At 38.7% G+C, this 12,258-nt stretch overlaps 1 protein-coding gene across 1 annotated transcript in view; it reads left to right on the top strand.

Annotated features, from left to right (window-relative positions):
• The window catches only part of SODALDRAFT_321039 (hypothetical protein), a gene marked incomplete at both ends in the record, with an annotated part of 1,673 nt that extends 992 nt beyond the window's left edge, over window positions 1-681 (top strand). The window contains 2 exons of the mRNA XM_028609588.1: window positions 96-353; window positions 651-681. Coding sequence (XP_028462749.1) covers window positions 96-353; window positions 651-681 — 289 coding nt within the window. The remainder of the gene's footprint in view (window positions 1-95; window positions 354-650) is intronic.
• Between the last annotated feature and the right edge of the window lie 11,577 nt (window positions 682-12,258).

Genomic DNA, 12,258 nt, shown 5'->3' with positions numbered 1-12,258 from the left:
CTTTTTCTTTTTTTTTCTTTCTTCTTCTTTTTTTTATTTTTTTTTTTACCACTTTCTCGTCTCTACTTATGCACGGACTAACACTGCGGTTTTAGGCATATGGAAGATGGCTGTGCGCGACGATTCGACGTGGGAACTCTGGATATTCGCGCATCGGATACGTACGGTGGCCTCGGAACAGCCCACCGTCCATTGGGAGTGGAAGCGACAAGCCAGGCGATGTCGCCAATGCCCCACCTGAGTACGCTGTCACGGATGGCGACCCCGACGGGGCACTATGAGACGACAATGGTGAGAACAAGGAGTCTCGAGGGCTCTGGAGAGGGGAGTGGTACCCAGCATCACAGTCAAGGGTACGTTGCAGCTCAGGGACAAGATGTATTCCACGCGCAGGTTCAGGGACAGAGCCACGGTCTAGGTTATACCCGAGGTCCGGGTTGAGAGCGAGAGTCTGGGTGGGCATGTCTGTGACGCTGGAGGGCAAGCGACATGGGGGGCGGTGGTGGTACAGGAGTCAATGCATAGCGATGGGCCAATTTTAGAGACGGCATCTGGGCGATCTGTGCATTTATTACATTTATTATTCATTTGGTACCTAGCATAGCGTGGAAATATACAGAGAATAGTGTTTTTGCTACCGTTTTTGTTAGGTACCGTGAACAGAACTTCTTTTCGCATTAATCGAAGAATATTAGTCGATAGTAGGTCTCGATTCCCGCTTTATTCGCAATAAGCCATGTACCTGTACGTCACGCACGTGGTCTATTTTAGAAACATTTAGCTGATCTTTACTCGAGGCAGAGGCTAACTTGTATCTGCCAAGGACCGATAGAGAGAAGGCCTAGGGAAGAAGCAGGGGTAGGTTGGGGTATAAGAGGACTCGTACTGCGACTGCGTAGGAGACTATATATAAACTGATGTTAAACTCGGTGGCTGAGCTAAGGGTAGGTATAGGGCTAGTAGGGCGACTTATTAAGCTAAGGATAGGTATAGGGTAAATTCTGATTAGCTCGGGTAACGGGGAAACGTTTCCCTAATAGCTATAAGTCGCGTTATAATATATTAACGTGTTTTTCCCCTCTTTTTCGTAGCCTACACGTCTTCGTGACCTTTTCCTATTATCACCACTCTGTATCTTTATATATAGTGTTTTTATAGTATTATAATATCTATTCTTTAATAGTTTTTCTATTAACTCTATCACTTTTTTCAGTTTATCTATTATAATTAGGTATATTTTCTTACTTAAACTAGGTTTCTAAACGAAATTCGTTAGAAATAATTAGGAAATAATTAGGAAATAATTAGGAAATAATTTCGATTTAAACGCTAACCACCCTTACTTCCTTTAATAACCACGTCTATTACCTTTAGTAAGATACCCTCGAACTATAGACGCACGGCTATATACTAATAGTATATAGCTAGAGAGGAAAATAGCTAACGCTATAATAGTCTTCCTGAGTTTAAGACTAATAGTGTAAGTATATATAGTATTCTAATACCTTATCCTATACTAATATCCTCTTAAGATAGGTAAGGTTATTATAGTAGCGGGAGAGCTATTTTACCGATACCTAAAGGAAAATAAAGAGCTCTATTTTAATATAAGTCGCTTATTATTTATAAGATAGCTTAAAAGCTTTAGCTAATAGTATCTATTTAGCGCTCTAAATTCTCGTTATTAGGTGCCCTTAAGAAATATATTCACTATACCCACTATACTTAAGCTACTCCTTCCGCGTCGGGCTCTTTTAACGCTCGTGATAATTCTCGTACCGCTTAATATTATAAGGCTATACAGAAACTCGCCCTTAGTATTAATAAATAGCTTAATACCCCTTATAAGACTAAAGTAATAGCTAAGGATATATATCTTAGGGTCGTCCTAAAAGACGATAATAGAAATATAGGAAACGATTCCGAAACGATTCAGAGACTATTATTAATATATCTAAAATCTTAGCCCGATATCGTTCGTATAAAAATAGACGTTTTTAGCTAGCAGAACGATAAATATTATTAGGCTTATATAGACTAGAACTCTATCGACCGTAGTATATTATTTTTCCTTACCCTGATACTATACTTAATTAATAGGATATATTCTTTAGACTACCCTCCTTTTAACTACGACCACTTTTATAAGGCCTAGGCTAAATATCGCTATAAAGATATAGCGGATAGGGAAATAGTATCTAGTAAGTTAGTAACTCCTATATAAATTAGACGTCTTTAGCTAATAATTCTTATATTAGAATTCCCGGCTCCTGCCCGCCCCCCCCCTTATAACTATCGGGTTAATAGAGTCCGTCCTTCTACTCCTAATAACGAGGAGTAACTAAATATCCTGGAAATATTTAGGAAACGTTTCTAAGCTACCGAGCTTTTATTTTTATAGCGATAGTAATAATAATTTAGTATATATAGAGGAGTTTTTTACTTATAATAGGTCTTTTTTTATACCACGTTCTTATAAGAATATAAACCACGATTATAATACCTAAAGAATTCCCTTCTATCTACCTCTAACTATCAGAATAAAGTAATAATTCCCTCTCTAGCTTAATATGCCTTAATTCTAGCTAGAAACGCCACTTATCTTTAAGCCTTTACCTCTTAATTTACGCTTCTAATTCACGATCTTTTTATTTTATTTCGCGACGGCGTTCCTCTATAGTAAGATTCCTCTCTTTATAGGATAAGGAAGCTTATAAAGCCTAAACCTGCCTAAGGGTAGCCTGCTAGTAAAGATTACGTGTATTTTAGCGTTAACTTCGAGAGCATCTTAGAGGAACTCTACTTAACGATATACTCCTTACGTTTCTTACTAAGGAACTTCGCGAATCTAATTCTATACTATTATTATTAAAGCCCCTAAAATCGTTAGGAGGGTTAAGAGATAATCTCGAAATTAATCGGCTAGTAGTTAAAGGATAATTACGTGAGCGATTACGAATAGCCTTATTACGGTCGGTATCTACCTAAAGAAATTTTCTTTCTATAATATTCTTAGGTTAAGGACTTTTCCCTTATATAGTAGAAAAGAATAGAACTTACTATTCCGATTTATTTAACTCTTAAGCCGACCGCTAATACTAGTGTTTCTCCACGAGCCGGGGACTTATAGTAAACGCGTCGTAAAATCTCTTAAGATAAGATTCTAGTCGTAATCGCGATATCTAGTAAGGTTAGAAGGTAAGTACGCGAGAGATTATATTAAACTCACCCCTTAATAACCTTAAGGATATAAATATTTCGCTTAGTCCACGCGTATAAGGCTTAATATATAACCTTAACCGTATTCGAATTATCGAAAATACGTCCTTAGTCCTTATACGGGATATTCGAGGTAGCTTAATAAAAGCCTATCGCGATATATAGGAGGCGCTTATAAATAGCCTAGTCTCGGAACTATGGTATTATCCCTAGAAGATATATAAGTATCCTAAATAGTTTCCGAATCGTTTTCGAAACGTTTCTTAGTCGTTTCTGGATTATTAAAAGATAGAACTCACGGCTAATCGCGTTATATAACTTATTATAGTCCTCCCGTATCCGGTATTCTAGTAGAGTTATTATAATCCGGTAAGTAAAGCCTTCTCCTCTTACTAGATTACCGCCTAGAATACTCTTAATACCACGCCTAAAATAAACTATATAGAGACGTAGACTCTAAAAGACTTATATTTCCTAGGATTTATTTAGTCGGTATTTTTACTAGAGGTATCTACTAAACCCCTAGATTACTAGTAAAGCCTAATCTAAGGTTACCCTAAGAAGTCTAGTTCCGTGAAGGTATTTCCACTTCACGTATATATTATACTTATCCTTAAGGATCTTAAAAACCTAGTGGAATATATAAAGATATATCTCTGCTATCTCGGAGTTAGTATAGTATCTAGCTAAAGAAAGTACTAGAAGGTGTTAAAAACGGTTTAGAAACGATTCCGAAACGATTTAGTAATAATTCGGGGACTAACCTCTTTCTAAGTTTTAACTATACTAGGCCTAAATAGTTTCCTTTTACTCTATACTATTAATGAGTTTATAGTTAGTATTAATAAAAAAAGACTTTATATCGGAAAAAGTCTATTATTTTACCTACTTATAAAAAAAACAGATTACTATATAATTACGCTCGGATTAGTATAAGTGCTGGATATACTAGAATATAGTATATAAATTAGTATATATATATCTTAGGATAATAGCGGAATCTTACGTATAACCGTTAATTAGCCTCTTTAGTCTGCTCTAAAGCTAAAGTAAGACTCCGACCGCCTTAAGGGAAAAGAATAATCTATTATTTATAAATAATATATCGAAGGTAGTCAGTATTCGTAAGACTTATATAAATATCTATAATTATTTTCCCTCTATACTCGGTAATAAACTCTTTTAGTTTATTTAACTTAAGGAATATATTTAATTTAATTATCGGATTCTTAATTTTCGCGAGGACTCGAGTAATTCTATTAATAATAGACGGGGGAGCCTTTAATGGAGGTAGGGGAGGATAGGTGTATATTCTATAGGAGGTTGTAATAATCTATAGTATTATATTAAAATCGAATAGAATAAAAAATCTAAACTAAATATTATATTATTGTATTTGGATTTCGCTAGGGCCCACGATATACACTTCGTCTATTTAGAAATATTAGGATACGTCTTTAGAATCGTTTCCGAAACGTTTCTAAGTCGCTTCTGAATATTTCTGAATATTTCTAAATATTTCCGAATCGTTTCCGAAACGTTTCCAGGCTAATATACTATATATCCGGCGTTTTCTACGATTCGATACGAAAAAATAGTATATCTTATCGGGATTTATAAGAATACCGTGTAAAGTAGGATTAAGAGTCTATCGAATAAGATCAAGGTAAGGGTAAAAAATCAAGGGAATAATAATAACTAGATAATAACGCGTTATATCCGCTAGGGTCTAAGACTAACACCGTACACGATATTATTAGAAATCCATAAGATACTTTAATTAATTAGAAATACCTTAAAATAATCTTAGGTCTTATAGGTAATACTAATATAGTAGCCCCTAGAATCTATTATAGGCGTATAAGTTTCCTCTGGCTTAAAACACGCAGACTTTTTACTAAATCTTACTTATATTACCTACGTCTATCTAAGACTCAATTAGTTCTACTTTAAAAGGTATTCTAATACGCTTTCTAACTTACCTAATAGCCTTTTTCTATAAAGTAGGGTCTTTTATTTACGCTTTTCGTTAACTAATCTAATTAAGTAGCTAACTAAAGACGCGATTATAATAAAAGTCTATAGTAGGAAGATATTAATAAGCTTTCCCCCCTTAATAGGTATATATATATCGCTATACCAGCGCGTCTCTAAGTATAGTACTTATAGCTCGTAAGGCAGGATATTTTCAAGCTATTTCGTACTCAATTTAGAGTAGAGTATATTAGTACTAGTAATAAATAACGCGATAAAAGATATTATCTATTACTTTCTATAGAGTATTTTTCTCTTCGTTACTTAAAATATCTAATAGGATAATAATCGCTATACCTCTAACGCAGCTTTTAGGTATCTTAGGAATCCTAGCTATATATAGAATTTTTTATACGTCTATAGCTCGAGTACCCGGGGTAAGTCTTCTATTAGTATACGCGGTTATAGAAATAAGAATAAGGTCGCTTTACACGTTTAATAGGATTTAATCTTAGTTAGTAAAGAATACTATAAAGTATGATTTATTATATATATACCTACTATACTTAATTCCTTGAGATGATATCTAAAGGAGGTTAATAATTAGGATATAGTCTATAAAGATATAGTCCTAGATGCATCAGAGTATATAATTGTCGCACGTCAAATAGGCACTTGAATGATTAACTTAGTAGAGCAGAAATCTCGTGTGTGTCTATTATGTTAAGTTATATCTGGGAGAGTCTCTTATGCCCTTAATTTAGGTGGTGAAGACTCTATTATGGGTACTATGTTATTTAGATCCTATCTGGTCTTTTCCGGTATCCACCCTTATTATATCCTGATACCCGAAGTCCCTGATATCCGGAGCCCTTAGTTATAGAGTGGATCCCCCCTAAATTCCCTATAGACTATATCGTGGTCCTGCCTATACGATATACCCTCTTAGTTAAGGTGGGTCTTCTCAGGTTAACTAACTAATCAGAGGCTTCGGTTTAAACCAAACGCTCTTAACTTTTCTATCGTAAAATGAATAGTTAAGGGAAAACGCCCTCGTAAAAGGGATCTAAATCCGCCCTATTTAACCGTTTAATTTAATTCTATCTTAATTAGTTCCTTAATCCTAATTAGCCGGATCTGCTTAATCGGATCTGCTACGCCCTCGGGGGCCTTCGTTATTACTACGGCCGTGGCTTTAGCGCGTTTAATCTCTTCGTGTAGTCGTTTAGACTACTCGATACGGTCCTTTTCATCCGTTAAATTAAGCTATTACTATAGTCTTTTAATTCCTGCCTCCGATAGTGCCTTCGTTAAACCGTCCGCAATTATCTCCTTCGTGTTAATGTATATAACCTTAAAGAAGCCCTGCTATACTGACTAACACGCCTACTAGTTATAAATATTAACGTGCCGTAGCCTTATTCGCAGGCGTTATGCCTTCTTATTAACGAGGTCAATAGTCTATTAATTATCGTAGTATAGCTATAGCTTCCTAATAACCTATAGCTTTGCTTAAGGGCGGTCTTAAGGTTATCGGCGTCCATCTTACGGTCTTTATAGTATATAAGTCCGATATCGTTAACGTAGAAGAATAGGATTAAACTATCGCGGATTATAATATAGGGGTTATTAGGGACGGCTATAAAGCCTATCCTTTATAGCGTGCCGCTGAATTCCTCTTACTATAATAGTAGCGATACCCTTAAACCGAAAAGGGCTTTCCGTAGTAGCAGGACCTTGCCTAGTACTTTGTAGCCTTACGGTATCTTTATAAACATCTTTTCCTTAAGGCTAGCGTTAACGAACGCGTTAATGGTATCGAACTGCCTTATCTTTAGGTTAAATCGGGCGGCGATCGCTATTAGTATACGGAAGGACCGCGAGGCTAGTATTACAGCGTAGTTATCTTTAGTCTTTAACCGTTTTTATTAATCTCCTCGGACTATAAGGCGTGTCTTATACTTAAGGAGGGTGCCCTCCTTATTAAATTTATAGGTATATATCTATCTATAGGCGAGGACTTATTACTTATTAGCCTGATTACTACCTACCTCCTACTAGCAGCCTATTTATCGGTGCCCCTTAAGGTATTACCCCTCGGCCTATAACCACCGCTTCCGTAACGGGTAGAGGTGTATATCGCGGTGGTGCTTTAGTGGAGGCGGGAGATATTTATAGGTTATATACGATAGCGGCTAAGCGGTATTAGAGGGAGTGGAATCTATAGCACCGACGTCGCCGTCGTTAATAGCTTACTTCCTCGCGCGTATGGGGTTATAAGTCCTGCTAGCGTTAAAGAACGCCTTTTAGGCGTTATCGTTCTAGACCTTCTCGGTCGTGTATAGACTTACGATAGTTCTCGCGATGGATAGGCGCGCGGGTAATAGGCGCGCGGCCGATAGGAGTATAGCCGACGGGCACCCCTTAGGGGCACCTATAGCTGTCCGTTAGTAGTTATCGTGTTCTTTCACCTTAGCGCCCCTGACTACTGCTAACGCTATAAGGAACGTGCGCGCGGGATCTTCCGGGGATATTAGAGGCGTGGGAAACGGTTTAAACCTCGTAGTGGTAAACCGTAAAGTGTCCGTAGTAATAGCAGTAGCCTCTCCCGTAGTAATAACGGTAGCGTTAGAGTTACGAGGTTTTAAATCTATAGCCTAGTTATTAGGCTATAGATTTAGAACCTTATCTATAATAATAGTAGTGGCCTCTCTTATAGTAATAGCGACGGCCTCGCCTTTATCCGTAGTAATAGCGGTGGTATCGCTTTTACCCATAGTAATAGCGGTGGTATAGTTTTCTCCTATAATAATAGTAGTGTCCGTAGTAATAGCGGTATAGTCTATAGTAATAGTAGTGGCCTCTCTTATAGTAATAGCGATAGCCTCGCTTTTATCCGTAGTAATAGCGGTGGCGTCGCTTTTACCCGTAATAATAGCGGTAGCGTTAGAGTCTTCCGACTTAAGATCTAATACGTCTACGGCTATACCCCTTAATAATAGCCTATTCGCGGTCTTATTAGATTAAGTAATACGGATGGATTATAGGCGTTCCCCGATTTCCTCGGCGGAAGCCGTAGCTTATAGCGTTCTAATCCTACCGTTAAATATCTTATCTTCGTTAAAGACTATATCTCTTATAGTAATAATATCCGTTAGGTGTGGTAGCTAAATACGGAAGCTATTCGAGGATTAGTATCCGATATAATAACCGATCTATGCCTTCGGTTCTAGCCTTTATAGGCGGTTCCTTTTAGCTTAGGTATCGCGCGTTTTTATAAAGGCTTTATAGCCGTATACTTATAGGTGCATAAGGTTAGGTTAACGGCCGCGTAGGCCTTCGTATAGCGTTCGCTAGTCGTTAATATATCGTGGCGTTCTATTATACAGATATATAGTAGTCTTAAAGATCTTAGGCCAGATAGATATAGGTAGATTAGCTCTAATCCTTATAGCCCTCGCCCTTCTCTTAACAATACCTTTAATCCGTTCTATAACGCCGTTCTAATCCTATAAATATAGTACCGACGGCTAGCCTTCTACCCCCTTAGTAGCGAGGAAAATAATAATTTCTGGGTACTAAAATATCTTAGAATTAGCCCGTAGAACGCGTGGCCTAACGTCGAATTAGGTCTTAAGTAGGGTAAAAATATCCTTTAAAGCGTGTAGAATAGATCCTTAGTCTCTCTTCTATAGGTAGTAATCCTATATATAACCTATATACACGTCTATAACGAATATAATAGACTTATATAGTCCGCCCGCTAATTACTCCGCCTTTTCTAAATTATAAAAATTAATAGCTAGGGCCTCTCCGGGCTTTAACGGGTAAAGGGATAGTATCCGCCGGATCTACGTAGGCATTTACGATTACCTATACGTGTTATAGTCCGTTATACGAGGTCCCTTTATCTTTACCCCCTAAATAGCGTCGACGATCTTTACAAGAGTATCGGTGCTATAGTGGCTAAGGCGTTCGTGCCACCGTTTTACCGTAGTCTTCTATAGTTACCGCGGTTATCGTGATCTTCTATACGGGTTATCGCGGGGGTGCCTTACCGAGACCGCGAACGCGGTAGCGGCCGTGGCTTCCGCGCGCTTAATTATATACTGGCCGTGGATATCTAGTAGCTTATAGATAGGCTAGTTATCGGCGGAGCTAATAATAGTGTTATTTACAGTATCCTAGCGGTAACCTTATAGACGTAGCTAGCGTTCTAAGACGATATTAATAACGAATTCCTTATAGTATACGATATCACGGAGGCGTAGTAGCCTTTTCGTGCCTAATAGGGATTATACACGTAGCTTAACGTCTCTATATCCGAGGATAGGAGCCTTAAAAGTACCCACCTAAAGCGTTAATAAATTAACCGTGGGTAGTCTAACGGCCGTAAAACGGCCTTAATTATTAAAGATATAGATTAATAATCCTGAGTCTAGGATCGTGTAGTGTAATAGCGCTCTAGCTTAGTTAATAGAAAGGGATATCCCCTATTCTTATTATAATCTTAATAGTATCGTTATACGACGACGCGCTACCCCCTAGGTTAAGGGGGCTCTTAGTCTCCCCGTCGCGGTAATAGACAGGTCTTTATAAACTATAGTAGTAGGCGTAGTATTATAGAGTTAATCTTCCTAGACTTCCTCTATCTTATTAGCGGTAGTAGCTACTATTTCCCGCCTTTTCTATATCGCGATATCTACGCGGCTTTTAAAACTATAAATACGTATCTTCTTTTCCGCGACCTTTATAATATCTTTACGGCCACGCTAGGTGTAAGGGCGTATATCCGGCCTTACGTACTAATAGGCAGCGGTGGTATAGGTATTCTTATATATCTTATAAGGCCTCCTTATTACGGGAGGGATAGCCTTTACAGATATATTACTACAAGGGCGCTTTTTATTATTATCGTTATTAGCAGTATCCTTAGTATCGAGGAGGTTCCTAAGAGTGTTAAAGGTGCCTTTCCTAACTCTAGGCTTTATAGCGGTGGATTATAGGCTCTTTATATTACTAAAAACCGCCCGTAAAGCCTTTATAAAGTCGTTAATCGTTAGTTCGTTTTCCGTAATCTTATCGTAGTTATTTACTAGGTAGTTATTACTCTATTCCTGGGTAATAGGTCTAACGGCTTTTAACGCGTCTTCTGCCTAATAGTCCGTGCTTAATAGTTCTAAAACGCCTATATATTCATAGTGTATTATCGCTATTTTCTAGCTTACTACCTAGGCGTTTATATCCTTAGGTATAGCCTTTATTAGCGTAGTGTATTATCGGTATAGGACTAGGGCTTCCTTACGGAGGTCTATAGATATCGGTCCTGCGTACGCGTGTAGGAGAGTAATCTAGGCCCGCGGGTTATTTACGGTATTATCCTATAGCTAGGCGAGGAGGTTATATAATATAGTATATACGGTCCCTTTAATATAGGAGCGTACCTTATTAAACTCCTTCTACTACGCGTCGTAGTCTGCCTTTTCCTCGCGGTATATACGGCGATCTTATAGGTACCGCGTACGCCCCTTTTTAGAGAGGTCGTCGATAGACGTAGGCGTCCTAGTCGGTAGTTCTTTCGTTACGGCCGTAACCTTCCGGCGAGTAGCCGTCTTCCTTTTACCGGTAGCCGTGGTAACGGCTATAGTAGCCGTGGATTCTATAGTATCCGTGGCCTTATCGCCCTCTAGCGTGATAGTAGAAGACGGAGTAGCCGTGACGGTAATGGCCGTGGCCTCCTCCGTATCAGGGTCCACGGCGAGGGCTTCGTATTTATAAGCGTTAGGGGGTATAGGTATAAGGAGAAGATAGGCGTTAGCCTCTTTATCGCTTAGCTTTAGATTAAGGTAGTTATTCTAGTAGGAGGCCGATTTACCGCGTACGGCGCGCTCCTAAACTACCTAATCCCTTTAGTTAACGAGGGTCATAGCGGCCGCCTTGTATTCGGCGTTAGATACGTTAAAAGATATCTTTACTGGATTATCGTTTATCAGTTGGTTAATTAATAGGTAGGTTAATTAATCTTTTAATTACTCTAATTAGGTCGATAGTAGATATTTAAGAGTGCTTATATAGACGTGATTGCTTCTTTATAGTGGAATAGGGGTAGCCTTATTAATATCTATCGTTTAGGCGTTATAAACCGGGCTTATAACTATCGCATATTAAATAGGCACTTAAATAATTAACTTAGTAGAGCAGAAATCTCGTGTGTGTCTATTATATCAAGTTATATCTAGGAGAGTCTCTTATGCCCTTAATTTAGGTGGTAAAGACTCTATTATAGGTACTATGTTATTTAGATCCTATCCGGTCTTTTCCGGTATCCACCCTTATTATATCCTAATACCCGAAGTCCCTAATATCCGGAGCCCTTAGTTATAGAGTGGATCCCCTCTAGATCCCCTATAGACTATATCGTGGTCCTGCCTATACGATAATAATAGTATTAAAGAAACGAATAAGAGTATACGGAGTATAGTATTCTCCTTTGGGCATTAAAAAAACTCCGGGCTGCAGATTATAAATATAATAACTATAGACGCGTAATAGGAGTAAAATCGATAAAACCACCGAGACGGAGACTATAACCACCGCCTCCCTCCCGGGATACTATCGTAGCGGCACCGTAATACCGGCGCTACGGTATAACCGGAGGAAACTTAGGATAGTATCGCCCCGACTATAATAACGCAGAATTCGTAACGGACCCACTTTTCGTAACACGAGCGTTCCCCCCCTCGCCCTTAGCGGGACGTAGCGCGGAACCGATATAAGACCAAAAGGGGACCGCCGCGCCTCCTAAAACCGAGAGTAACTAAGATTAAGGCAGAAATTCAGGCCTTACTAGCTAACGGGAATATAATCGAATAGGTCGTGGAGCTAATAGAGGAACTAATCATAATACGTAATACCCGTAAGGACGCCGGCGCGCCACCGCTAGTATACCTATACGCTACCGTCCGTTATATTATCCGAGAAGAACTCCGAAAGAGAATAAGCGGTATAAAAAAGACTTAGGCTAATATCGTAGCCCGGGCACCCGTGGCGGCACCGCCGCGGGAC

The sequence above is a fragment of the Sodiomyces alkalinus genome, assembly GCF_003711515.1.
Source record: "Sodiomyces alkalinus F11 unplaced genomic scaffold SODALscaffold_12, whole genome shotgun sequence".
Taxonomy (NCBI): Eukaryota; Fungi; Ascomycota; class Sordariomycetes; order Glomerellales; family Plectosphaerellaceae; genus Sodiomyces; species Sodiomyces alkalinus.
The sequence above is the reverse complement of the archived record's forward strand: the minus strand, read 5'-3'. Positions and strand labels throughout refer to the sequence as shown.